We start from the raw sequence: 26,849 nt of genomic DNA on the forward strand, positions 1-26,849 counted from the left end.
CAACCTGGGGACAAGCATTTATGGTCTCAACTTCCCCACCCCCGATCCCCCCGCTGGCCCCGACCGGCCATCCCTAAGAAATGGGATTGGGTGTCAACCTGGGAAGTCTGGAGAGGCAGGCAATTTACCACTTCCACGTCACCACCTCACAGACCAGAAGACAGAGTGAGGCGACCGCCCAGCACCGTACAGCAGGTCACTGGAAAAGCTGGGGACACCTTAAGAAATACAATATAGATTTTATGGGAAAACTTATCAATGTTTAATGAAAAAGACTCATTTCGAGCAATGCATTATTTACACGTGGGTAAGAAAAAATGGCAGGATCCCAAGACCCTGTCCTGGGGGAGCTTTGAGAGTTCACATAAACCCCATTATTTTCCAAATTGAGTACAAAATAGGTGGACAGTCTCCGGTGTGCAAATTCTTCATATCAGATCAGCAACTGAAAGTGAAGAAAGATAGACAGTAAGGAGCAATACAAACAAAATGAAAATGTGCAAGTTTAAACTACAGGTTCAGGAAAGACTCCCTAAAACAAAGCAGAAGGGAGAAAAGTGGGGAGAGCCTCCAGCGGCCCGCGCTCGGAAGCGGCGAGCCCCCTCCAGGGCGGGCCGCCCCGCTCACCGTTCATGGGCATCTCGTCGATCTGGGTGGAGTAATACTGCTCAATGTCCCTGAGGATGCGGATGTCGTCGTTCTTCACGAAGTTGATGGCCACACCCTTCCGGCCGTAGCGCCCTGAGCGCCCGATTCTGGGAGACACGAGATAGAGCCAGGTTGCGTCAGCGCACGGCAGGACACTGGGCAGCGCGCGTGGCCAGGGGGGTGTTGGGGGCGGCGCGTGGGGGTCGGGTGGGGGGCGCGGCACGGGTGGGGGCGCTGGGCGTGGGGGCAGCACGCGGGGCCCGGCGGGCCGCATGCGCACCTGTGGATGTACAGCTCTCTGTTGTTGGGCAGGTCGTAGTTGATGATGAGCGACACCTGGGGCACGTCCAGCCCCCGCGCCCACACGTCCGTGGAAATGAGCACGCGGCTGCAGAAAGAAAGGCATCTGAGACGGTCCCCTCGGCACCAAGGGCAAGACGGCCGCCGGCGCGCCCGGCCCCTCCCCGGCCCTTCTGCAGCCCGGAGCATCAGGGACACACTGGAAAGCGAGCCGTGTGGCAGGTGCATTTGGTACATGTATTTACTTGGGTCATGTGTGATTTAAAAAAAAAAAAGGAAAAAAGGCATTTAGTCTATTACACTAAATTTGTTTAGAGCCCGTCCCACGCCAGTAACTGGAAAGGACATTTTACTTCTGCCCAGCAAAAAACTCAAGTACAACAGCCTCACTGATTTCCGTGCAGTGTTTATAGTGTCTTCAAATTAGAACTGCAACTCCCCACGCTCCCACCTCAGGAAACAAGAACAATCTCAGACCACCTCACCTTGCTCCTAAAGCAGCTGGAGGAAGAACAAACTCCAAAAGTTAATTAAAGAAAGAAAGAAATCATAAAGATCAGAGCAGAATGAAATAGAGACAAAAACCCCCAGAAAAGATGAATGAAACTAAAAGCTGATTCCTTGAAAAGCTAAACAACATTGATAAACCTTCAGCCAGACTCACGAAGAAAACAAGGGAGAGGGTCCAAATCAATAAAATCAGGAACGAGAGAGAAGCTACAGCTGACACTGCAGAAAGTCAAAGGACCATGAGAGACTCTTACAGCAACCTAGAAGGAACGGACAACTTCTTAGAAAAGTACAACCTCCCAAGAATGAAGCAGAAGAAACAGAAAATATGAACAGACCAAGTGAAACTAAATCGGTACCTTAAAACCTGCCAACAAACAAAGTCCAGGACCAGACGGCTTCACAGGCGAATTCTACCAAACGTTTACAGAAGAGTTAACACCTATCCTTCTGAAACTATTCCAAAAGAGTGCAGAGGAAGGAACACTTCTGAAATCATTCTGTGAGGCCACCATCAATCATCTTGATACCAAAACCAGACAAAAATATCACAAAAGAAGAAAATTACAGGCCCAAATCACTTATGAATGTAGATGCAAAAATCTTCAGCAAAACACTAGCAGGTTGACTCCAACAATACACACACCACCATTAAAAGAAAAACAAAACCCAGCTATATGCTGCTGCCTGTGTGAAATCCACCTAAAGCTTGAGCCTACAAACCAGATGTGAAGGGAGGAAGCCGGCGTGGCCGCGCCAGACACAGCGGGACTCAGGACAGAGCATTAGGAGGTAAGGGCAGGCACATCCACAGGGACAGCCAAGTCCCCAGAAATCCAGTCATTCTAACCTCGTATGCACGCAGTCTCAGGACACACAAAGCAAGAGCGGTCAGAACCCCCACGAGGAAAACGAGCACCCTCAACACTGACGAGACAGAGTTAAGGAAAAAAGGCAAGGATGCAGAAGATCTGATCAACACCGCTTAGCAACTGAAATCCAAAAGGCACGGCCTGGCGCAGGGCACCAGTGCTGCTCAGGGAACATCTATAAACTGACCCGGTGCCGGGCCACGGGCAAGTCTGAACATGCTGACAGGGTGAAATCACTCAAAGACTGCTCTTCAGCCACAGGGGGATTAAGCTAAAACCAATACAAAAAGAGAAGTAGAAAATCCCCATTTATTTGGAAACAGAGAAATACACTTCTAAATGCAGCAACCGACCTACCTAGTTAAGGCTAGGTCTCACCCCAGCCTAACCTGTCACACCAGGGGGGGGCCATCTGCTTGACGCCCTGAGCTCAGCTGCGGGGGTGGGGGGTGCAGCGGGGGAGACTCGGGGATGCCCCGCATGCGCTGGCCAGCGGCAGCGGCACCTGCGCAGAGCGTGCAGCTGGCCCACCTGGCACCTGACCGGAACTCCTTCATGATGGATTCCCGCTCCTTCTGGGGCATGTCCCCGTGCATGGACGACACGGTGAAGTTGGCTTCCCTCATCTTCTCTGTCAGCCAGTCAACCTACGGATCAAATCAGCACATGCTGCTGTGAACTCGTGAACCAAACCAGAGACTGTGCTCAGGAGATCACGTCAATTATTTGCAAAACCGATATGGGTACTCGTAAAGCAAGTGCTCTCAACACTTAGACTAACCGTCTTAAGATTACTTACGAACTTACTTAATTTTACCCAGCAAATCTTGGGGCAAAAATTCTCAAAAAAAAAGACAGTATGTCACTGTTCTCATTTGAAAGTTAGATTCGAATCTTTTTTTAATGTGAGCCAACTCCTCTTCCTTTTCCAAGGAGAGCTGCCAGGGTTCTCAGCTCTGCCTGCCGTCAGCGTCACCTGGGAGCACAGAACCCAGACCTGGGTCCCACCTGAACCAGTGACCCAGAGCCCTCAGTCGCGGGCCCAGATCAGTACTGCACACACTTTCCCAGGACATGGTCACTTGTCCACCCATCGTCCATGGCAACTTTGAGCTCAAAGGCAGAGCCAAGCGGCCGCTGCAGAGACCGTGTACCCAGAGCCTGAAGTGCGCACTCCTGGGCCCCGAAAGAAACCGCCTGACCTAAGTTCTGCGAGAACCTGTCTTCGTTTTGGCCACAAGAACATTAGAGCTGGGATGGCCACGCACCTTCCTCTTGGTGTTACAGAAGATGACGGCCTGGGTGATGGTCAGCGTGTCATAGAGGTCACACAGGGTGTCGAACTTCCACTCCTCTCTCTCCACAGCAACAAAAAACTGCTTGATGCCTTCTAGAGTCAACTCATCACTGGAGGACAAAGACAATCCTGTCAACTCCTTCCAACCCAGATGCGAGGGCGTGTGCAGCTCAGGAGCCTGGCCATGAAACCCCTGCCCCTCCCTCCTAGGAGGTGCCCCTCCCCTGCACGGGCCCAAGCTCTGGATCAGTCTGGACCTTTAACAATTACTCCACCTTGTATACAGTTCTAAACAAAATGTTCAGCTCTTCAACAGTATATTTTACTCCCAATGATAAATAATCTCAGTGGAAGTAAATACTAGGAACAAATTTTAAAATCTGGAATTACTGGATCAAAGGAGAAAGTAGAAAAGCTGGCTTTTTGAAAGAGAGAATTAGAAAGAATTTCTGCATTTTTAAAACCCAAACACCACTGTGCTGGTTTCGCTCCCAGCTGTGAAGCGGGGCATCCTCACCGTTTCACCAAGATGCGGATGGGGTCAGTCATGAACTTGTTGGTCATCTCCAGGATCTCGTGCGGCAGCGTGGCACTGATGAGCACCACCTGCGTGGCTGGGGGCAGGTACCTGTACACGTCGTAGATCTGCTCTTTGAAACCTGGGGTGAGGAAGGGGACACGCAGGGGCCTTTTTCTTTGAACCAGAAGTGGCACATCACCTGTTCACACAGAACTAGCTGCAGCACTGGCTATAAGGTGCAAGATTTCACAAGGAACCTTCCTACAGAGGTGATCCAAATTCTCGCATTCCCCTCTCCTCTCCCTGGTGTGCTCTGGGGATCACAGCCCACCCAGGAGTCCTGGATGCCAATTGTTAGAAGCGAGAGATATCCTAGCCCTGAGTGGCCCACAACCTCGGACCCCTGCAGGTGGTCATGACTCAGTTCCAGCTGCTGCTGCCCTGTAAAGATTTGCATCCACTGTGGCCAGATCTGCCACATTTTAAGTAAATCCAGAGATTTGGATTTTCACCAAAAAATCTCTAATTAAAAACAAATCTCCCACAGATATCGAATCATTATGCTGGATGCCTGAAAATAATGTTACATGTCAACTGTACCTTAATTTAAAAACCTCCCAGTTAAATAATGCAACAAGTGTACATTATCTCATATGGTCCAGGCTGAATAAAACCCGCTGGCGAGCAGGACCTGGCAGGACAGGGTTAGAAGGTGAGTTGTGAGTGTGGGGCAGGTGGCCGGCTGCGAGGTCTGGACTGTAGATGGAGCCAGAAGCTGCGTTCTTACCAGGCTCCCAGCTGACACAGATACTCCTGGTCTGCAGGCCTTATTTGACAAGTGCTGCCGAAGGGACACGGGGAACCACTCGAGTGCTCTGTAGAAACCATGCCTTCAACTTAGCTCGAGAGCAGGGCCTCGGGGTAAAGGGCCCAGACAGAGGTGGGCTGGAGGGCAGCTCCACAGGACAGCATTGCCCTCAAGTTCCTGACAGAACCACCTGGGAAGAACCCCCAGGGTTACTGGTGACTCCTGGGAAGCAGGATACTCCCTTCACGCCAGGCGACCCCAGCGTCTACGGAGATGGCCCACTGACCCCCTGGTGTGTGGAGGTGAGACCGGAGGGGTGTGCAGGGAGGGGAGGCGGGAAGACACTGCTGGGCTCTGCCCACAGCTGTTTCACACGCAGAACGAGGTGACAGCTGTCGCTACGCATTTCCCAGGTGCTGCCCTAAGAGCACAACTGCTATCACTTTCGGGTCCTCATACATTTTGGTAGAAATACATGAAAAGCCTAAAAACTACATCCCAATTCTAAACATTTACCTTAAAAAGTAACTGATAAGAGTAAAAACCACCTGGACAACCAACGAAACAACTTGTGAAATAAATCATGGAGCATCACAGCCCAGAAGCCCGCCCGCGCGAAGCCGCAGGCCCCTCCGCACGTCCCAGCCGCGCGCCTCGGCCACCCGTGCAGGGCCCCCCACAGGAGCAGAGCCCCCCGGTCCGCCTGAAACGCTGCGGTTCTGGTTGTCATCAGGCTTACAACCCACCACCATGAAAAGATCAAAGTGTGAGTGTTACGTTCGTCAGCGCATCCGAGGCACGACTCCTCTCCAACATGCTGCTGACGCGCTGCAGCCCGTTCCAGTTTTGCACTGAGAAGTTAAGAACTTACGTCAGGAGAAAGCTAATTCCTCTGCTCCTCATACCTTTATTCAGCATTTCATCAGCCTCATCCAAAACCAACATCTTGATAGCACGTGTCCTCAAGCTTCTGCGGCGAATCATATCTGCAAAATTAGATTTTGAAGTAATTACACCACAAGCTTTGAGGAACCATTTCAACCGGTTTTCATAGCATTTCTGGGACCCTCCCTCCACTTCTTACAAGTTACTCAAATGCAAAAATCCGCCATGCAGCACATCAAACTGAAGACTGACCTGTGCGGTTTAAGCACTTCTCACAGATGCTACATGCAGCACACTCAGTATGGACAAAAGCAATTACCAAAGACGCGCCCGGGCGTGCCGGCGACGACGTGCTGGCCGTAGTCCAGCTTCCTGATGTCCTCCCCGACGTTGGTGCCCCCGATGCAGGCGTGGCACTGGACGTTCATGTAGTCACCCAGAGCGAGCAGGCCCTGGACAAAACACAGGTCCATGTCCAAGGTCTGCCCCAAGACAACTACAAAGTCAGAGGCAGCCGTGTGTCCCCAAATGAAGATCATTTCGATTTCAATTTAAGATGACTGGCAGCTGTTACTTATGCCATTGTTTCTATCACAAGCCTGCAGAGCTCAAGCCTCCTGCCCCCCCCTTCCTACACCAAATGAAATCAGTTTTACTGGTTTCTTATTACAAAGCCACATACATTAATTACAGAAAAATACATATAATCCATAATCCTATCTACCCAGAGACAGTATTAACATCCTAACATACACATCTCCAAATTGTTTAGACTGTAAGTACGAAATAGTTGCCATTATTTTTATTAAGGTAATTTTTTTGTTGAAAAAATAACTTTTAACTCTAAGATTGCAAAAAACTACTAAAATAAAACAAGCAACACTAAAAATACAAACCAGCAACTCATATAATATGTGTTTTATGGCAAAATGTTAGGAATCAGGAAAACAAACTGACAGAACAGAGCAACAGGATTAGATTAAGTCAATCAGTTGGCTTGAAAAGGGGTCAGGGAGAGGTAGGGCAGGTGGGGACGCCAGCTACCTACTCCAGACACACCCCTCAATCTGGCTCAGTCAGAAATCTGCTTAAACTTTACAGTCGGCCCTCCCCACCCTCGGATCCCAACTGTGGATCACGTAGTGCTGTAGTGTGCACTCATTTAAAAACAAAACCTGCATATAAGTGGATCCATGCAGTTGAAACCCACATCGTTCAAGGGTCAGCCGTACTTGCAAAAACAACACTACTATCTTTAACTGTCTCACCTTCTGGATCTGCACCGCCAACTCTCTCGTTGGAGCCAAGATCAACGCCTGGGTTTCACGAACCTGGTATTTATCAGAAAACAGAGAATCTCAGTATTTTCAAGGTAGGCAGCACTAACTCAGACTCAGATCTACTTTGAATATTATCTCACGTTAACCACACATCTGATCTCAGATAAGCAAACCTGAATGCTACTTAAACCGCAAATCCAGCAATAATGGGGTATACTGGTCAGGATTCTTGTTTGCAGACAAGAATTCCCACTAGTTAAAAGAATCTCCTGGTTTAAGTAAAAAGGAATTTATGACAGGATATTAGCTCAGATACTCATGTGCAATTAAGATTCTTAAAAAATCCGTTGAGTCAGTACAACTAGAGATGCTCAAGAACTTGAAACCTGCAGTCACAGAGCCACAAGAAGCATGTCCTAAGACGAAAGAGGTGTAAAAGCATTAGATTACCTGAATGTCCAAACACTGGAGGACAGAAATACTGAAGGTGGCCGTTTTGCCTGTGCCAGACTGAGACCTAGTAAAGAAAACAGATAAACGGGACTTAGAATGAGGGGCTGCCGCCCTGCTCCTGCCCCAGCATTGCGGGCGGGCGGCGGGCAGAGCACCTGGGCAGCTTCCCCCAACCCCCTCCCCACCATCTTATCTGCAAAGGGCTGGGACTGAGGCACAGTGTCACCATGTGATAATGTGATATGGATCATAAAGGTGGCCTTTGCATTAAGGGGTAATGGAGCTGCAGAATCTGTAACTTCAGTGGGTATTTATATATAATTTATATAATTCTTTTCTACGATTTCCAACTTATTTTTTTGTAAATGAGTCTAAAAATTAGGCCATGGTGGGAGGGATAAATTAGGAGTTTGGGATTAACACATACACATCACTATATATAAAAACAGATAAACAACCAGGACCTATTGTATAGCACAAGAAACTATATTCAATTTTTTGTAATAAGTTATAATGGAAAAGAATCTTGAAAAAATACACATATATGTATGTATACGTATAACTTAACTGCTTTGCTGTACACCTGAAACTAACACTGTAAATTATCGACACTTCAATAAAAAATAAAACTTTTTAAAAAATTAGGTAAATCAGGAGTAAAGCTATTAAAACAGTATTATACACAATTCCATATGCCAAATGATAGATAAGTAAAGCTGGCTAAAAAAAGAAAGTGTTTTAGAATTCAGGACACAAAAATAAAAACAAACAGCCAATGGCTGAAGTCAAGGCAAGCGCTGGCAGCGGTGAGGGACTGGAGAAGGCGGCCGTCCCACAGCCCGGGACTTTGCTGAACGTTGCTGTGCTAACTAGCATCTGACTTCCGCTCTGCGTGAACACTTACTGTGCGATGACATCTCTCCCTTTAATTATCTGCTTAATAGCTCGCTGCTGGATTGCTGATGGTTTTTCAAAACCTGTAAATTAAAACAAAAAACCGAGCTCTAACCACTAGGACAGCATGCTGACAACCATACACTGGAGCTCCTTGGGGCAAGGACGCCATCTTTTTAAAGTCCCCCACTGCTACCTAACCCAACATGCAACATACATTAAGCTCTCAAGAAACAGCTGCTGATGTGGAATCTAAAAAAAATGGCACAAATGAACTTATTTACAAAATAGAAACAGACTCACAGACATAGAAAACAAACTTATGGTTACAGTGGCGGGAAGGCAGGGAGAGGGATAAATTGGGGGCTCAGGATTTGCAGATACTAACTACTATATATAAAATAGATAAATAACAAGGTGCTTCTGTATAAAACAGGGAACTATAGTCAATATCTTGTAATAACCTATAATGAAAAAGAATGTGAAAAGGAGTATGTATATATGCATAACTGAATCACTGCTTTACACCAGAAACTAACTCAACATTGTAAATCAACTACACTTCAATTACAAAAAAAAAAAAAACAGCAGCTGAATGAAGTAGGCTGAAGGGGATTTTTATGCTAACATGTGACCTTATCCCTACAAAAATCTCTATAAAAGGAACATTGTTGCAAAACATAGAAACCCTAGTTAGGTCAAAAAAATGTTAATGGTGGTTACCCCTGGAGAATGTCGTGAGGGAGGCTCATATTTTTCTCCAATTATTTCTGTACTGTTTGACTGTATTACAATAACCTGCACTGGGTTTGTTGTTGCTGAGGTTTTTTTTCATTACTTTTTAAGTTAAAAGAAAGGAAAACAAACCCATCAGTGCTGTAGTCACCACTCCCTGTCAGCATTAAGTCTGCAGGTGGTTCCCCGACTTAATCTAGTGCTCTTGGTTATACTCCCTCCTGCCTTGATGCAGCTCCATGAAACTACACCACCATCCCTCTATTTTCCAAGTAAACAAACAAAACTTTATGTACAAATAACATAATAGCAAATATAACGGATGATTTAAACCCCTCATGATGACCCAGCACACGCATGAGAAACTAAAGAGTGTTTTAGGGCAAGGATGCCTTGGATGCTAAAAGGTAGGTAGAGCTGTCAGCCTCATTACAAGGCATCTCCCGTTCCCTCAGCACCTTCTCTTTGCTAAACTGTCTCGACATCAAGGACAGTTGGAGAAAAGATGACCCAGCCCCAGGCATTAAGCACTGATGCTGATAACTCCCATCTGCGTCCCCAACCCCACCTCTTTCCAGGCTCCCAACTTAGACAGACGTCCTGACATCTCCAACTTGATGGCTCACAGGTCCCTCAAGTTCCCCGCCTGAGCAGAGGGCAGCATCACCCACTGGATTACTCACACACCTGGGAATCACATGAATCCTCTTTCCTCTGCTGCTCACATTCAACATGTCAGCAAACCCTGTTAACACTCTATCTCCACCACAATACCATCGTCTCTCTTTTGGACTGGAGCAAAAACCTCCAAACATCTCCCTGCTTCCTCTCCTGCCTCACCTCCCCCGCATATCCACGGGCACCCAGGACAACCTCTGTAACTGTAAACTGATCCTGTCACTTCCCTGATTAAAACTCTCCGAAGGCACCCACTGCACTTAGAAATGAAATTCAAACTCTTTATCACCCCACACTATGCTTTTCAAGATCTGGTCCTGCCTCCCTCACCAAACTCACCCCTGGGCTCCCAGGTCAGGCGGATTCTTTCCGTTCCTGGCTGGAATGCACCCAGCTCTGAGCTGCAAGGCCCTGGCACTAGCTGCTCCCTCTGCCCAGTTCTACCATAATCTTCTCATAATGGGCTCCTCAGCCCAGATCTCGGCTCAAATGTCACCCCTCCTGGAGCCCCCTTACCTATTTGCTCTCCTGTTCTAACTTTCTCCGCTCCCCCAGTTTCAATTATCCCGCTTTATTTTCTTTGAAACTATTACCACTGCCTAAAGCAATCTTGACTAAATATTATTTTTCCCCAAATATAAGCTCCCTAAGGGCAGGCATCTGGTTCACTGCCTAGCCCCCAGTGCCTAGAGCCACGAACGTCCCTAGCACCTAGCAGATACAACAAAGTTATCCTCTAAATCAATGACTCCGAAACGCAGGGAGGACTCTGCGCCCTCTCGGGACTCAGCACGGCGCTCTGCCCGGAGGACAACACCCGAACCCGCCGACAGAGAGGCGGGGCGGGGATGCATGCTGGGGGCGGGGGTCGCCCGTCAGCGGCCCCACGACTCGGCGCCAACCAAAACGCAGGCCTTTGGAGCCTCCAGACCCCCATTCTCGGGACCCACCCCCGGACCGGGCTCCCGCCCTCCCTGAGGGCGCCCCCAGCCCGAGCGCCCCGAGGCCCGCGCCCACCGACCGTAAGCGTAGATGCCGCGCAGCAGGTCCTCCCGCAGGCCCATGGTGTCGAACGTGGGGGTCACGTCCACCTCCTCGCTGGTCTCGAATTCCACTTTGGTCATATCTTCCTCTTTGAGCAGCCGCTTCCGCGCCGAGCCCGAGGTCGCCATCGTGGCCGTAGCCGCCATGATACCGAGCGGGCCGACAACCGAACGCGCGCCGCAGAGGAAAGCGGAAGTAGGGCCCGCGCCGCTGCCGCCGCCAGGAAATGACGCCATCACGCGCGCGCCCGTGCGTACGAGCGTGCGCCGAAGCCACGCCTCGGAGGGGGCGGGGACTCCTGGTCACGTGAGAGGGAGAGGGCGCTTGCCTCCGGGAGAAAGGCGGGGCTCCGCGGGATGTGGCGGGGCCCCGCCCACACCCGGAAAAGGTGCGGAGGCGGCGGGGTGCGGGGTGGTCTCCCGGGTGGGCTCTCGGGCGGAGGCCGTGCCCCCCTGGGATACCGGGCTCTCCGCGCGGGACGGTAGACCCGGAGCACCTGCAGACGGGCTGCGCCGTGCGGGGTCTGCAGGCGGCCCTGCCTCTAGTGGGCACCTGGGCGCAGGTCCCCACCTGCGCCCTTTCCGCCGCGTGTACCCGAGCGCGCCGGGGAGACGCGTTACTCCTCGTCAGTACTGCCGCTGGGTGGGAGTCCTCACTGCATATGTCCACTATGGGGGAGTCTGGCGTCTTTAACTGCCTGCTTGTCAACTCCCTAGGCCGGTTTTTAACCCCGTCATGGAAAAGCCCTTACCCGGGGTCGAGCGTGTCGGACAGTGGGGGTCCTGCGACGTCCCCGAGCACCAGGGCCCCCAGGACTGGCCGCAGGACCTTGGGCCGAGCGCTTGCTGGACTGTACGTACCGCTGTTCATCAGGGCCCCAGATTGCGCGCGTCTGGTGGAGGCGCTGATACACCCCGCCCTGCAAAAACAATGAGGGATGGCTTTTGGTTTTCCTGTGGAATATTAACCAAAACCCGGCTCCTCAAAACAGGCTTGAACCAGCTTCACCGCCTGACACGCGTTCCTCTGTGTTGAGTGAGAATTGTGGTTTTAACTTTGTGAAACTTAGACTTGCCGAGTGCCACCTCTGTTCTTTCTCATTGTTTGCTTGGGTCGCATCACTGGGCGTATCTTTACCCCACAGCCACTTTCCAGGAGTTCCTGAGTGCTCTCTTGTTGTGAGGGTTAACTTAGTGAAAACTGGGTAATCGTTTTATCCTCTGGACCAGGCTTGCTGGAGTGCAGTCCTTTGCAGTATGTCGACAGCAAACAAGTAAAGGGAGCCTTACTTGTTGGGAAGGTCCTACCCTGACGTCGGAGCACGTCCACATCTTACAAGACAATTGACCTGATAAACATGCCTGACAAGGAAGCCGGTATTAGTCTTCCTTGAGATTTGTCTAATCTGGTGGCATGACCCCCTCCCTGCCCCCAAATACAGACAGTGTGGGAAGGGAGACTGGAGAGACCGCGGGCGAGGGCGCTGCACACAACAGAAGGGGCGGGTCCATGTGAGTGACCAGGAGGCCTCTTTGGGATGCTAGGGAGTGCACCTGCAGTCTTCCGGGAGCTGGGAGCCAGAAGTGGGGACAACAGGTCGTAGAGAGCCATCTTTTTATTATGCAGGAGAGAGGGCTCAGGGTAATCGCAACCAGGATAAGAGCTGGTCTCAGGAAAAGACATGGTGCCGGTTCTCACAAGGCCTGTATGATGTGATCCAAAGAAAATGTTACTAAGAAAAGTCATAAGGAAGAGAAGACACACTGTCCTATACTGTATTTGTAATCCCCCAAGTTTACATCGTCGTTTACAAGATGAATTGTCCGTCAGTCAGCACCCAAGTCAGTGTTGGCGTACGTGACACAAAACACTGTAGATGTTACCTGCATAGTGCAAACCACTGTTTGTCAAGAGTTAACTATTCTTACAAAGCGAGAATCAGCAGCCCAGCTCAGCTGTCGGTGACAGTTCTACTCCTGAAACATCCAGATTGGCATTTCAATCCTTTTCAGAAACATCAGTTACAGTTCCAACTCGGGGTGCAAACAAATCTCTTGTCTTAACCATTTTACTGCTGGGAAAAGTCAGGCCCAGCCTGCTAAGCTAAGGTGACCTCCAGCGCAGCAGCGGGTAGGGGCTACCATGTTCTGAATACCCGAAAAATTGTGACTTACCACGCCTGAGCCCTTTGTCCCAAGGCCCTGCGTCACCCAGGTGGACCCACCTGTTATGTTCAGGTGCAGCCCTCTCTGTCCCCTGCACCTCACTTCCCACACTCCATCTTTGGGGGAGGGAGGTATCTCACCTGATGGGACTAATCTCAAGCAGGGCAGGCCCAGTCTGTGCTGTCCCCACTGCTGTCCGGCACACAGTGGTGCCTGATGCCCAGGCAAGAGGACAGGAGGAGCACCGGAACTCTCCAGACTCCCAGGGGAGACGTGGACAGACGGGGACAGCTCAGCGGGCTGCACCTCAGGGGCCAACCTGCCTCTTCCCTGTGCCCCGGTTGGACTTGGAGTGTAGACGGTCAAGGCAGCTCGCGCTGTCCAGGATGGGAAGGGCTTTGGGTGTAGTGCTGCTGGGCTGGGCTGCGTTTCCGTGAGTCATCACCACAAGAGTTGATGTCCTGGGTCCTAGGGGCTGTCCCCGAAGAGCGACTTCCTGCCAGAAACCCCACCTATCTGGTATTAAATGGCAAACACTGTTCCTTTGTAGACATGGCCCTGTCTAACCCACCTGGCCGCGGGGGCACCTTGCTACCACCACCTGGTCCCACCCAGCCAGGCCCGGGGCTTCACACTCCTGGCATCTGACATTCCAGGGCCAGATGTGCCTGGAGCATCTCACTGGAGCAGACGCTCTTCCAGGGGCTGGACAGGGCGGTGAACAGGACGGACAGCGCTGCCCTCGGAGCTTGTGTTCCAGTGGAGGGCAGTAAGGTAATTACAGGTTTTGTAATTACTGTGATTCAAACAAAATGAGGTTAAGTGACAGAGTCAGTGGGTTGCTGATTTACCAGGTGACTGGAAGAAGGTGCCACGTGAATTGTGAGAAGAGGTGGCTACAGTCACGCCCCACTTTCCAGGAAGGAGGGACGGGGTGTGCGGAGGGCCCCAGGTGGACAGGAGATTGACACAATCCAGGGACAGAAGGCCAGCGTGGTTGTAGCATCGACAATGTGGGCAAGAGAGGGAGTAGGAGAAGGGGTGAGCAGGGCTGTATCATGAAAGGTCTTACAGTCTATGAAGTGGAGTTTAAGTGCGTCATGGTTGCCAATAGGAGCCACTTCAGGGTGGTCTTTCTTTGCGGGGAGAGGAATGCATTCTCACAGTTTGGAAAGATGATCTGGCTTGTCATTTCTCACCCTTTTGGCTAAGATCAAGTGACCTGGCTGCAGCAAGAGGTTGAGAGATTGGAATGAAGGGGCCAGAGAGGGTCTGGAGAGGTAGTGGCAGCCGTTGGAGCTGATGCAGTGGAGACGGTGCAAGGAGGGCTCAGGACATATTTGAAACAGGGCTGATGTATGGCGTAGAGGGGGCTGTTAGGGCTTAAAGGATGAAGATTGGCTCCTGGGTTTCCAGTGTGAGCATCTGGGTGGCACCATCATGAGATGGGGAAGCCGTAGGGCAGCAGCGTTGTGGTGATTTGGGGGCAAAACCAACAGATCCAGCAAATGCATGTGCCCATGTGTTCACAGCAGCGGGATTCACAACAGCCAAAAGTGGGAACAACCCAGCATCCCTCGGCAGATGAGTGGATAAACAGCATGGTCCGTCCACACGTGGGCTCTAACTCTGTCCTCGTGCTATGTGAAAGCAGCCAGACCTCCACGGTCGCGTGTGTGTGAGCCTTTTGATATGAAATGTCCCGAGTAGGCAAGTCCATAGAGACAGAAAGCAGTGGTTGCCGGGAAGGAGGAGAGGCGCTGCTCGATGGTCACAGGGTTTTCTTTTGGGGTGACAGAAATGTTTTGGAACTAGACAGAGGAGATGGTTGCACAGGACTGTGAATGTGCTAAATGGGACTGAATTGTTCACTGTAAGATGGTTTTATGTTACATGAATTGTACCTCAATTCACAAACGTTTTTAAAAAATGGATCTGATGTCACTGGGTTAAGTTTGAGATGCCGGTATCCAAGGGGAGTTGACAGGCAGGCAGTTGTGTGTTTGAATGTGAAAAGCCACAGGGAATGGCCAGTCTTCCACACGCCTGTGGAAATCGCTGCTTCCCAGCCTCCCCTGGCCACTCCCCACATGGAGGTTGTCCTGAAGACGTCGTGGTAACTAAGGGTTTTGCCCTCAGAAAGCTCACAGTCCTCAGAGGGCTGGGGCTTCCTCAGCTCTGTTCCTATGACTCTCGGTATTTCTGTTCTTAGCAGAGGCTTAGCAAGGCTCTGGCTGCCTTCAGTACACTCGTTTGGCCGCTCCTTTTACCTGGAATGACAGTGTTTTGGATTTTTTAGTAACTATCTAGAAACTTCCATGTGTCAGACACGGGGAGAAAAGCTTTCCCGCCATGAGGTGCCACCGTTAGCCCCACTCGAGATGTAAGAAAGCTGAGGCTTAGGAGTGTGAATGAGCCGCTGCAGAGGGTTGCTGGTGTGCAGCTGGCTGGGCCTCAGCACCAGAGCTTGAGTCTGGTCGGAGCCGAGCTCAGGCCTGTGCTCTCACCTGCTCTGCAGGGCAGCTGCAGCCCAGCCCCCGCCACTCCCAGGAGGGGAGGCCTGGGTGCTGGTTGCTGCTCCTCCATCAGTTAGCTGTGCGACCTTGGAAATTGACCTTTGTCTGGCCGGTAAGCCTTAAGGCCCTTCCCACTCAGACCGTGGGGGAGTGCCCCTTCTTTCCTGACCACTATCTGCATCAGTGGGAGCCAGTGTTTGTTCATTCACCTAACCGGTATGCGTGGAGTTTCACTGTTCTCTGGGTGGGGACAAAACAGACAACAAGAAAGGCAAGAATTCTTGTCCTCCGGAGGTTTCAGGCTTGTCATGGGGAGGCAGGCAAGAAAGTGATACATAACTAGACTATATAATATGTCAGGGAGCAATGAGTCCAACAGAAAAAAATAAAACAGGGAAAGGGGGAGGGGGAGCCAAGGTGGGAGTGCTACAATTTTTGAATAGAAAGGCTGGAAAGGCCTCTCTGGGAAGGTGGCCCTTGAGTGATGTCCTGAAGGAGGCAAAGGAAAGAGTATTGCAGGCAGAGGGAATGGCAAGTGCAAAGGCCCTGGGACTGGCGTGTGCCTGGAGCATTCAAGGACTAGCAAGGAGGCCCCAGGTGTGGAGCAGATGAATGCAGATGAGGTCAGCTTGTGCTAGAGAAGGAAGACCATGTGTGTGGAGCGCTTGAGGACTTGAGGACTTGCAGAGCAAAGGGAGTGACACGATCTGACTCATCCTTTAGCAGGATGGCTCCGCCTGCTGCGTTGAGATCCCGCTGTGGGGGCATGGAGAAGGCAGCTAGGAGGTCATTGCAGAAGTCCGCATAGGTACATCACAGCAATGCAAGTGATGAGGGCGATCAGATTCTGGGTACATCTCAACGTGGAAGAACCAAGACTCTCGCCTGAATCTAAGTAGTAATTATGGAATGTTGATTTTAGATGAATATATTGGGATTATTTAGCAACTTCACAGAACTGCTCATGAAAACCAAAGAACTGCAGAATTTATCCTAAACTTCCTAGGATTTTTCTGAACTATTTATGATGAACTGGGCTGACTGTTTACATAGAAGAGAAGATTCCAGCAGCTTCAAGATTTTCCACCATCATGTCAATTACCGCCTTCTGTGGGTTGACCAGATGCACGGATGGTTCCTAAAGGTTCCTGTGGCCCTCATGAGGGCAGAGCAGACCCTTCACAGCCCGCGCTCCCTGCTGTGGGGCTGTACTGGAGCTTCAGGGACGAGGGTGAGGCACTGCTCCGGGGGCAGGCCCAGATGGACGTGCCTGTCAAACCTGCTCGTCTGCTGCTGCTCAGCCGCGACTGTGGCTGGCCAGCCGTCGCTTCTCGAGGACGAGGGAGGCGAGTGCACGGAGCCTGTCCCGAGGAGAGCAGGTCAGCACACCTGGGGATGGTGGGCAGGCCAGGAGTGGGGGCCGAGAGCTGTCCACAGGGGAGTGAGGGGCCCTTCCTCTGCATAAGGTGTGGAGATGGTACCTGGCTTGGGGGTGGGACAGGAGGAAACAGCTCTTCCCGTTTTGCTCAGTTAAGTGACTTTGACACTCTTTGGCTGCTGTGTACCCCCGTGAGACAGTGCGGCCCTGCTAGACAGAAGGAATGCCCTCTTTCATACTCTTATCTCTGCATCGCTGCCCTAGGGTGAAAGAACAAGAAGGAAGGTTTCTAAGTTCTGGTATAACGTGAGTACGACCAGCGGCCTGCTGTGGGTGGTGAGGGCACAGCCAGGCGTGACGATGGCACTGTGGGATGGGATTGCAGCTGAGGGTGCGGGGCGCACCTCTGCTGTGCTGGGGGACCCCGCCCCGTGTTTGTGGATCATCAGTCCCCTTTCTCTAACTCATTCTTTCCTGTTCTGGAGTCCTGCGTGTGCCTGTGCCTGCGTGTGCGTGTGTGTGCGTGTGTACGTGTGTCTGTGCGTACACGCACTGGCCCCTTTTCCCCGACTTCTCAGGCAGGAGAATATCTACCCTCAGGATGTGAGAAGACTGTTGATGTGGGGAGGGGTCATGTAGGAGGACCCACATCTTGGATGCTCAGGACCCTTTGATCTCAGGCTCTCTAGAACTGCTGTAGATTTAGAAGACGTTTATAGTTTAAAACATCCTGAGCCATCTCTCGGCTAAATTTTCTTTACTGTTAGGATTTTTTTTTAATTTTTATTATTTTTATGTTTTGTGGGGTTTTTTTGGGGGGGGTAGATAATTAAGTTTATTTATTTAATGGAGGTACTGGGGATTGAACCCAGAACCTCATGCATGCTAAGCACACACTCTACCACTGAGCTATACCCTCCCCCCAAGCCCCTATTTAAATGGGGGCTGAGTTGCAAGGAAATGCCTATATTTTAAATTGCCATTGGGGTCTGTTGTAAGCTGCCCAGCTGCATGAAGGATGGACTAGCATGGCATCTACTCGGCTTCGCCCACGTATAGCCAAACCCTGTGTGGCTGACGACTCCCAGGAATCCCAACCCTGAGTTGGCTGGGGTTTAGAGTCCTGGAGAGACCTGTCTTCAGCTGCCCCCGTGAGGCAGCTCATCGCCTGAGCTGGCCTTGATTTTCTGAGGTCACTTTGATGGGAGTGGGAGTCTGTGAAAAGCTGAGTGCCCTGAGGCCTTCCTTGGAAGTTCTGTACACTCCGGGCAAGCAGGGGTGGGGCTGGCAGTCAGACTGGAAGACACTCCCAGGGCAGACTGGCACCGCCGGGACCCAGCCCAGGGGAGCACCTCTGGGGCTGTGTCCTGCCAGTCCTGGCCATCAGGGCATCCGTGGAGACCTGGGCGTCTGGAGCTCCCAGAGCGTGAGTTGCAGGCTGGAGATGCAGCCACCACCTCCACCACGACCTGTGGCGACCATGTCCTGTGACACCAGGCAGCGTGCCAGAGAGTAATGTGCTAAAAACAGAAGTTAATACTCCGTGAGCCTGAGTTTTTGGGTCACTGTCTCCTGGGAGCCAAGTTCAGGGCCAGTGTAATTATTTCCCATCTGCTTTCGAGCCTACAGGTTTGCGTTCGATGCGTGTTAGAGGGGATGTTTTATGAGGAATTTGTGGGGAAGTGCTGGGTTTTACAGAGATGCTCCACTCTTCTTTATTAAATGGAAGGTTAAGAAATCCAGTCCTGGGAACAAGAAACTGTTCTATTCCCCACTGACGCAGGACTGGTCCAACCGAGTCTTCTTCCCTCTGCCTTTTCCAGAATTGTCCCCACTTCAGCCAGTGCCCGTCATGCTGGTCTGCTCCCGCCCTCTCTGTGCCCTGCACAGAGTGGGCTGGCTCTTCCCGGGAGGCCTGAGGGGACAGCAAGAGAGGGGACGCCTCTGGTGGTGTCCCCACTGCAGCATGAGGTGGTCATGTGAGAAAGCACGAGGGGAGCCCCCAGATGCCTCCGAGCATGTGGAGAGGCATTCCTTGGGGGGTCACGGGGTCAGCCAAGGGGAACAGGAGGCTGGAATGAGCAGGTGTTAGGGGTGGAACGGAGGAGGTCAGCAGGGAACGCACAGCATCCCGAGGGCAGAAGCACTCGGCTCCTCTCGAGGCCTCTCAGGCAGAGGACGGGAGCTTGGCTGGGGGCACTGGATGGTCAGCTGCCTGCAGGCCCGGCCTCCTTGGCCAGGCACCAGGACTGGGCACCTGAGATCCTATTGACCCCACACCCAGTTTCCGAAAGGACCTGGGCAGGACTTGGGAAAACAAAGACCGTGGCCTTCGCCTGTAGGACTGGATGGGGCTCGGAAGGAATGGTCTGGAGTTGATCCTCTGTTCTGGGTCCTTGGGTGATTGACCAGTTAGAATCCTCTGCTCTGGAGATTCAGAGGTTGAGCCATTTCTCTGTGGTCACAGGGTGGGTCTATCTGGACTCCAGCCCTTTCCTGACCCCCAGGCCACCAGCCTGGCAGCCATGGAGAAGGCGGGTCCCATTTGGCCCGCCACTTCTGGACAAGTCCACCCACCGCAGGCGCCAGGGAGTGAATGCTTGTATCTTCAGGGCTAGTTAAAAGAAAATACACAGAAGGGGAGTGGTCATCGCAAAAGAATCACTTGGAATTTAGGCATAAATTAGGTAGCTACTGGGGGCCTGGAGACCCCTTGAGCATGCAAACAGAGCCAGCTTCGTGGGTGGAACCTGTCCCCAGGGCCCCACGCTTGGTTTGAAGCTCTGCTGTCACCGTCTAGAAATTCTGGGTGTTTTTTAAACAAGGGGCCCGTATTTTCATTTTGTACGGCTCTGTGGACTGTGCAGCTGGTCCTGAGGCAGTGGGGGGAGGCCATCCTGACTTGGAGGGCCACAGCCTGTGGCACAGAGTTCTACTGGGTGGAGACCCCAGAAGCTCAAGAGACTTCCGTTCAAGTGTATGGCTGACAACTGGGACGTGGATGGGCCCTCCAGGACTTGGGCTAGTTTCCAAATCCCCTTTGTCCCTGTGTATTCGTTTCCCAGGACCACCATAACAAATTACCACATTGCATGGCTTAAAACAACAGAAATTGGGGGAGGGAGGATATAGCTCAGTGGTAGAGTGCGTGCTTAGCATGTATGGGGTCCTGGGTTCAATCCCCAGTACCTCCATTTTTTAAAAAGCCCTAGTAAAAAATAAATAGACTTAATGACCCCCCCAAAAAATAAATAAAATAGGCTTTCTACATGAAAAAAAATTTTATTTGCTCACAGTTCTGGGGTTCAGAGGCAAGAAATCCAAAATCCAGGTGTCAGCAGGTCCAGGCTCCCTCTGAAAGTCCAGGGGAGAGTCTGTTCCATGCCCTTCTCTCAGCCTCGGGGGTTGTTGGCCATCCCTGGTGTCCCTCGGCTTCCACAAGCCTCGCTCCAGTCTCTGCCTCGGGGGTCCCGGGGCTTCTCCCTGTGTGTCTGTCTCTGGGCCTCTTCTCTTACAGGATCACCAGTCATATGGGATTCAGAGCCCACCCTAACAACCTCTTAACTTGATTACATCCGCAGTGACCCTGTTCCCAAATAAAGTCACAGTCGCAGGTGCTGGGAGCGAGGACTTCAGCATGCCTTTGGAGGGAACACAGTTCAACCCATAAAACCCTGATTTATGAGCCCCCATCGACTGTTCCCCTGAAGAAACCAGGAATGGGCCACTTAAGGACAGAGCTCCTGCTCGCAGCCCCTCCGTCTCCTCCCTCACCCAGTGAGGCCTTTCCCACCCACACCCCTACCACCAGGCGCCTCGCTCTGGGTGCAGGACTTAGGAGAAGGGTGTTCGTGGGGGCTGGCCCCGTGAAGACCAGGACACAAGGGGTAACTACTACTCCTGCCCATTCTCCTTTGTGTTCTAGGGTTCAAAGCCCAGCTTCCTTCTAGAAACCTGCTTTCAAACCCTGAGGAAGTTTTTATAGTTACTGACCAACTGTAGGAGCCAAAGATCTGTTGAATTATTTCCTGGATCAGAGTCTGCTTTTTTTTTCTCCTCTGTATTAGTCTTTGGTGCCTGAACTTTGAGTTTGGTGCAAGTCACGTGGCTTGAAACAGATACGAGTTCGTCTTAGCACTGGTTCTCCCCGCCCTGCCCAGCGGCTGGCAGCACACCTGGCCTCGAGGGGGACTCGGATCCCACCCACTGCGAGGAGTTCCTGCACAGGCGCACGTGAGCAGCCTCGGTGAGTACTGGCTGGAGACCAGGCCCCTGGTGTGGGTTGTCGGGGGCTGTCCACGGGGACAGGACCCTCCATGACCATCTTCTATTTCTCTCAGTTTGCAAGGGTTGATTTGCTCCGATTCTCAAGCGTTTTTAGCACACAGACCCCTTCCAGAGGTATTCGACTCTGGCCGGTCCATCCTGTCATTCCAAGGGAAGAGAACCCGATCCCAGGACTTCATGGGCCTGACAGGCTCCCACCTGTGCCCAAGTGGGTGCACAGGGACAGTCACTGGGGCACCGAGAGTGCTGGAGAAGAGGTAGCGACGGCCTGTGCACAGGTGCATCGGCTGTGGTTTATTCGGATAGCTGAATCCAGTACCCAGGTGAAAATGTATCAGGCGGCATGTACCCATCTGCTAAACGTCAGAAACAGGCTGGGCGTGGAGCCCCGCCCCTAGCGGTTCATGAACCACACAGAGACAGGTGCCCACGCTGTTCACAGACACACTGAATGCAGGACGCGGCCCAGCGGTTCCCTGGGGGGTGGGGGAGGGCAGGGCCTGGAGACAACGGCCTGGGCTGTGTCAGCTGAGCCCTTCCTTAGAAGGGAGGCCCAAGTGCTCGGTGTTAAGACAGGTTGCGTCTGTGTGGCAGGGACCAGGATGTTTTACATCATCTGCAGGGGTTTTTTTTGATATGCTTGAAACAGGCTGCGGTTTAAAGCATCTTAGGATTATTTAGATGGATCAGTGGGCTGATGACCTTGTGCTGGGGCTGGAGGGAAGAGGGGGGCTCAGGTGGGAACACAGCTGCAGGGGCGCTCGTGGCTGGCAGACTGGGCAGGGGCCCTCTGAGCCCCTCCCAACAGAAGGTCCTGGGTCCTAGACCAGCGATGGTGCCCCCCGCCTACGCCCCCTCCCTGGGCAGCTGCTGTCCCGGAGCTCTGAGCATGGCTGCTTCACCAGTTCCGTCCCAGGAGGGCCGGGGCTTGTGAATGCGGCCCTCCGGGTAGGGAGGCGGCCCCTCAGAGACCTGGCCGCCGCCATCAGACCCACACATCCCGCGAGCCAAGGGGCCAGGCCTTTACCACTCACTCAAAAGAGCCATTCCGTTGAGTCCCACGGTGTTCTGCAATACGCTTTACAAAGCACACTCCCTGGTGTCTCCGGACGAGTGTCCTGGGGCTGCTGGAAGATGACAGGTGTCCCCCACAGCAGGTAGAGCCGGTGTGCTTTCCGTGCCAGGACCCCTCCCCCAGCCCGCTTCCCACCACAGTGTCCCGCCCCCGCGCTGCCGGGTGGACCGTGGGCACCACCTCTGGTGGCTGGGTGGCGCGATCGGCCATCTAAACCCTCGAGGTTTCTCTAAGCAGTTTCTCATCATCACCTCCTTTCAACACTAACACCTTTTCCTCTCATGAAATATTAATATCACAGGTGTGCTGTGTGCCTGGTTATGCACATTTGTGCTTTATATGTTAAAGAGTAAGAATTTTTGCTCAAGAACCAGTTTTTGGCCCCTTGGGAGCTCTGTCATTCCTGTGAAGAATGAGTATTCTGGAGCCATCTGGTTTTTAGTATCTCCTCATTCGGTGAATCAATTCCCCAGGCTGGAGGGCAACTTTCTGGGTTTTAAAGGCACATTCCCGTCTCCTGGATCCGAAAGAAACCCAGTTCTCCTTGCTGTGCCCCAGGTAGAGGAAAGGACTTGGCAGCAGTAAGGATGAAGAGTGTCCTCCCGCAGGTCACAGGACACCAGGGCAGAGTGGGTGCTGTGTCCTCTCCGAATGGGTCATTTCCCCCCTACCAGTGGCGTGGGGAAGAGGGTTTTGGGTGGAGAGGCCTCCCGGACAGGAAGCCGCGTCCCTGACCCCAGCCCTTCGCGTCCAGGTGCTCAGGCCCCGTCATGGCGGAGCTGTGCCGCACGGACTCCTCGCTGGCGGCCCTGGACGAGGAGGTGCTGTGGGAGATGCTGGAGGACCACCGCTGCAGGATTGTGTGCAGCATCTTCCCCAGCCGCCTTACCCCCTACCTGCGCCAGGCGAAGGTGCTGGGCCAGCTGGACGAGGAGGAGGTGCTGCATGGCCCCAGGTTCACCAACACGGCCATGAGAGTCGGTGAGGCCCGGGGCCGGCGTGTCCCACGGAGCCAGGTCCTTGCAGGTTGTGCCGGGAAGGCTGGTGTGGGGGTGGGAGTGGGCGGGACTCTAAGGAGCAACACCAAGAGGGTGTGAGGTCCCCACTTGAGGACACTGTGTTAGTGTCTCAGAGCTGCCGTCCACAAACTGGGTGACTTAAAACAGCAGAAATACCTTTTCTCACAGTTTGGAGGCCAAAAGTCTGAAATGAAGGTGTCAGCTGGGCCGAGCTCCCTCTGAAGGCTCCGGGGGAGAAAACTCCTGCCTCCTCCAGCTGGTGGCGGCCCCAGCGTCCTTGGCTCGTGGCGGCATCACTGCAGTCTCTGCCTCTGTCGTCGTGCGGCTTCTCTGTGTCTTCTGCCTCTAATGAGGATGCTTGTCTTGGATTTAGGGCCCACCTGGATAGCGCAGGATGATCTCATCTTGAGGTCTTTACCTTAATTATGTCTGCAAAGGACCTGTTTTCCAAATAAGGTTCCGCTGGCAGATTCCAAGTGGACATAACTTTGGGGTCCACAACTCCACCCACCCCGGGTGTCTCTGGAGCTGATTCTGTCTGACTAACTGCATTTATTCATCCCAGAACAGGGGAGCTAACAGTGCCATCATATGAGGTTGTTTGCTAGGAGAACTGAATGAGTTACTGCTGATCAGATACTCATTCTCAGGGCCTGGGCCACAGAAAGCAGGCAGTGAGTGGTAGCTGTCAGCCTGATGCTGTTTGTGCCTGTGGCCTCACGACCATCAAATACAGAAGAAATGAATTCAAGCTACTAATTCGAGCTAGAGTGATGGGATCTGGGTGGGCGTGGCAGGCGCCCAGCCTCTTGGGGACCCGGGCCCTGGGCCACTGATACTTGCTTCTTTCCTCCCACCTGCTCCATACGCACATATGTCTGCACAGGTTCACAGGTCTTTTATCCCCAATTCTTAGCACTTGGGTTGTACCAGTTCCTCAGTAAATATCAGCCTGGCCCTTCTGCAGACTGACTGCCATGGCGGGAAGACAAGGAGCCTACCAGGGCTGCGAGGGCCCCACCCTGGGGACCCTGGACAGCTGCTTTCGCCTCCTGACTGCTAGATGTGCAAAGATGCCCCTCCCCACAACCTGCTCCCCTCCCGCGGAACCCGCCCAGCACCGATTAGCTAAGGCCGTTCTCTCCCAAGGACATTTGCTGGATTTGCTGAAGACGCGAGGCAAGAACGGGGCACTCGCCCTCCTGGAGAGCCTGAAGTTCCACAACCCTGACGTCTACACCCTGGTCACGGGGCTGCGGCCCGCCGTGGACTTCAGCAGCTTCAGTGGTGAGAGCTGGGTCTTTGATGTAACCTGGAGGGGGGCAAGGGGAGTCCTGGGGGGCTTGCCTCGCCCACAAGCTGTTCCAGACGTTTCCCTGCTCCCTCCAGGCAAAGGTTCCTGTCCCTGTGCCCCTTGCTCTCTGGGGGTGAGGAGACCCCCCACCACTAAGCATAGAGGGGTGGGTAGGAAGAGCCCATGACCTTGGGTTTTAAAAGAAAAGATTTGGGGGAAAGGGCATAGCTCCGTGGTAGAGTGCTTGCTTAGCATGCACGAGATCTTGGGTTTGATCCCCAGTACCTCCTTTAAATAAAAACGGTAAGTAAAACTAATTACTTACCCCCCAAAAAAAGCAAACCAAAAAAAGAAAGAAAAGGTTTGTCCCTCATTACCCAGCACCAAGAGATGACCCCTCGGGGCGCGGAATCTGCACTTGAGAGGTGCAGGCAGGGGACGGGTGTCCTTCCCTAGAAAGCCTTTGCTTGCAGCTGCTCTGGGCCTGAGGTGGAGGGGACCCCGGCCCCGCCCAGCTCCTGCTCCTGGGAGAGGAGCCTGCAGCCTCCTGTGTGTCCGCTCAGCCCGCTGGGTGGGAGAGGAGCCTTTTCATTCACTGAGTGGTTTCAGGCCGCCCTGGAGGAGCTGCGGCGGGAGCAGGCCGGCTGGCTCACAGCTGTGGCTGAGAGAGCGAGTCTGCCTGTTCCGCATCACAGCCGTATTGACGGGACTCAGGGTCCGTTATACAGATCCACATTCTTCGTTATGTTTTCCTTAGGGTGACCTGAGAATGAACCTCTCGGCTGAGGGGGTCGGAGGAGCTGTGTCTGAACAGCAGGGCCCCACGGGAGGCTGAGAGTGGGTAGTCCTTGTACCAAAATCGCCTGCCGTGTTGTTTATTTAACCGAAACATCGAGTCCTGCTGAGCCTGAAAGCTCTTAAGGCGACCAGCAGATTGAGGGGCATCCTGCTTGAGAGTCTGGGTGCAGGAAGCCAGACCCTGGAGCACAAGGAGCCCCCGAGCCCACCTGTCCCCTCCCGCAGGGCTCATGGAGACGTCCAAGCTGACCGAGTGCCTGGCGGGGGCCATCAGCAGCCTGCAGGAGGAGCTGAGCCAGGAGAAGGGGCAGAAGGAGGCGCTGCTGCAACAGAGCCGTCGCCTGCAGGAGCGCCTGGAGCAGGCGGAGGCCCGCGAGCGGAGCCTGCGCCAGCTGGAGGCCGAGCACGGCCGCATGCAGCGCGAGGTCAGCGCCCGCTTCCACGAGGTGCTGAAGCTGAAGGACGAGATGCTGGGCCTCTCGCTGCACTACAGCAACGCGCTGCAGGAGAAGGAGCTGGCCACCACGCGCTGCCGCAGCCTGCAGGAGGAGGTAGCCGGGGCCCGCGGGCTGCCCTCCCCGGTCCAGCTCCTGGAACTCCCGCCCCTCCCTGGAATGCCCCTGCGGGAGGCTGACCCTCCTCCTCCACCGGGGCCCTGCTCCCGCGTGGCCTGCGCTGGCGTTGCCGTGGACCGGCTGGCCTGTGAAGTGCCCGCTGCCGGGAGGCCTCCCCCTGCCTGTGTCTGGGGCCCGTCTGGCTCTCCAGGAGCAGTGGCTATCACGGCCTGGGGGGCCCACCCAGGTCCTACTCCCCTCTGGCTGCGTCAGTAACCAGGGGACGGTGGACCTCTGTCGCTCCTCCTTTGTCTCTCCTGGCTGGTCCTGGATTCAGGTGGGAGTACAGGAGTGCTAGCAGTGAGGCCCCCGAACCCCAGCAGTCTTTCAGCCGTTTTCCTGTTGGGGTGATTTCCTTGTTGAGCCGCAAGAGTCCTTTCCTGAGGGTGCTCATTCCTTGTCGTTTTGGCATCTGCTTTTGCTTTTAACTATGGCACTGTTTCTTGTTTTTTGATTTTAAACTTTATTTAGGAAGAATTTCAAATTTGCCCCAAAATACATGACTAAAAATACAAGGGACACCCATGTGTCCTCACTTTATCACTCGTGCTCTGTCTCTGTCTCTCTCCACACACGTGCGCCCTTTTTCCTGAACCACTTGAGCCGTGTTCATCACGGCCCTTTACTCCTAGACATTTCAGTGTGTATTTCCTAATAACAAGATATCCTGTCAGCGTCACACGTTGCATTGATACAATCTTTTTAATCCAATCTACTGTCAGTGTTCCAGTTTTATCTGTTGACCTAAATTACACCCTTTACGGCATTTTCCCTCCAGT

General features: G+C 52.9%; 2 protein-coding genes across 18 annotated transcripts in view; one reads left to right on the forward strand and one right to left on the reverse strand.

The window, feature by feature from the left end:
- Positions 1 to 238: 238 nt before the first annotated feature.
- EIF4A3 (eukaryotic translation initiation factor 4A3) lies at positions 239 to 11,155 on the reverse strand. Its single transcript, XM_072939787.1, has 12 exons — positions 10,902 to 11,155; positions 8,478 to 8,550; positions 7,571 to 7,637; positions 7,109 to 7,171; positions 6,160 to 6,292; positions 5,861 to 5,941; positions 4,145 to 4,286; positions 3,599 to 3,737; positions 2,862 to 2,977; positions 929 to 1,036; positions 628 to 755; positions 239 to 445 (listed from the first exon to the last, which is right to left on the reverse strand). Exons 1-12 carry the CDS (start codon positions 11,068 to 11,070, stop codon positions 429 to 431), a joined length of 1,236 nt encoding a protein of 411 aa, XP_072795888.1. The 5' UTR covers positions 11,071 to 11,155; the 3' UTR covers positions 239 to 428.
- A 53-nt stretch (positions 11,156 to 11,208) lies between these two features.
- CARD14 (caspase recruitment domain family member 14) overlaps positions 11,209 to 26,849 on the forward strand; it is a 32,818-nt gene continuing 17,177 nt past the window's right edge. For 3 of the 17 annotated variants that reach the window (XR_012059890.1, XR_012059891.1, XR_012059892.1), the window contains exons 1-7: positions 11,211 to 11,312; positions 11,641 to 13,863; positions 16,329 to 16,984; positions 21,051 to 21,229; positions 23,100 to 23,326; positions 24,514 to 24,651; positions 25,682 to 26,007. Coding sequence is in view for 14 of the 17 variants with exons in the window: in XM_072939778.1 (XP_072795879.1) it covers positions 23,116 to 23,326; positions 24,514 to 24,651; positions 25,682 to 26,007 (675 nt within the window). In the remaining 3 variants the exon portion in view is untranslated. Of the gene's footprint in view, positions 11,313 to 11,640; positions 13,864 to 16,328; positions 16,985 to 17,247; positions 17,290 to 19,039; positions 20,871 to 21,050; positions 21,230 to 23,099; positions 23,327 to 24,513; positions 24,652 to 25,681; positions 26,008 to 26,849 lie in introns of those variants that run through there. The other 14 variants (XM_072939778.1, XM_072939779.1, XM_072939780.1 and 11 more) reach the window with 12 other exon arrangements.

Source organism: Vicugna pacos, chromosome 16 (assembly GCF_048564905.1).
Source record: "Vicugna pacos chromosome 16, VicPac4, whole genome shotgun sequence".
In the NCBI taxonomy this organism is placed as follows: Eukaryota; Metazoa; Chordata; class Mammalia; order Artiodactyla; family Camelidae; genus Vicugna; species Vicugna pacos.

What these genes read in the sequence shown, in the direction of transcription:
- EIF4A3 (XM_072939787.1), bottom strand. Translation starts at nt 11,070, where the DNA reads ATGGCGGCTACGGCCACGATGGCGACCTCGGGCTCGGCGCGGAAGCGG. An exon ending in CACGCCCGGGCGCGTCTTTG is followed by an intron (nt 5,942 to 6,159) that starts GTAATTGCTTTT and finishes CTAATTTTGCAG; the next exon opens with ATATGATTCGCCGCAGAAGC. An exon ending in TCTGTAACACCAAGAGGAAG is followed by an intron (nt 2,978 to 3,598) that starts GTGCGTGGCCAT and finishes TTTGATCCGTAG; the next exon opens with GTTGACTGGCTGACAGAGAA.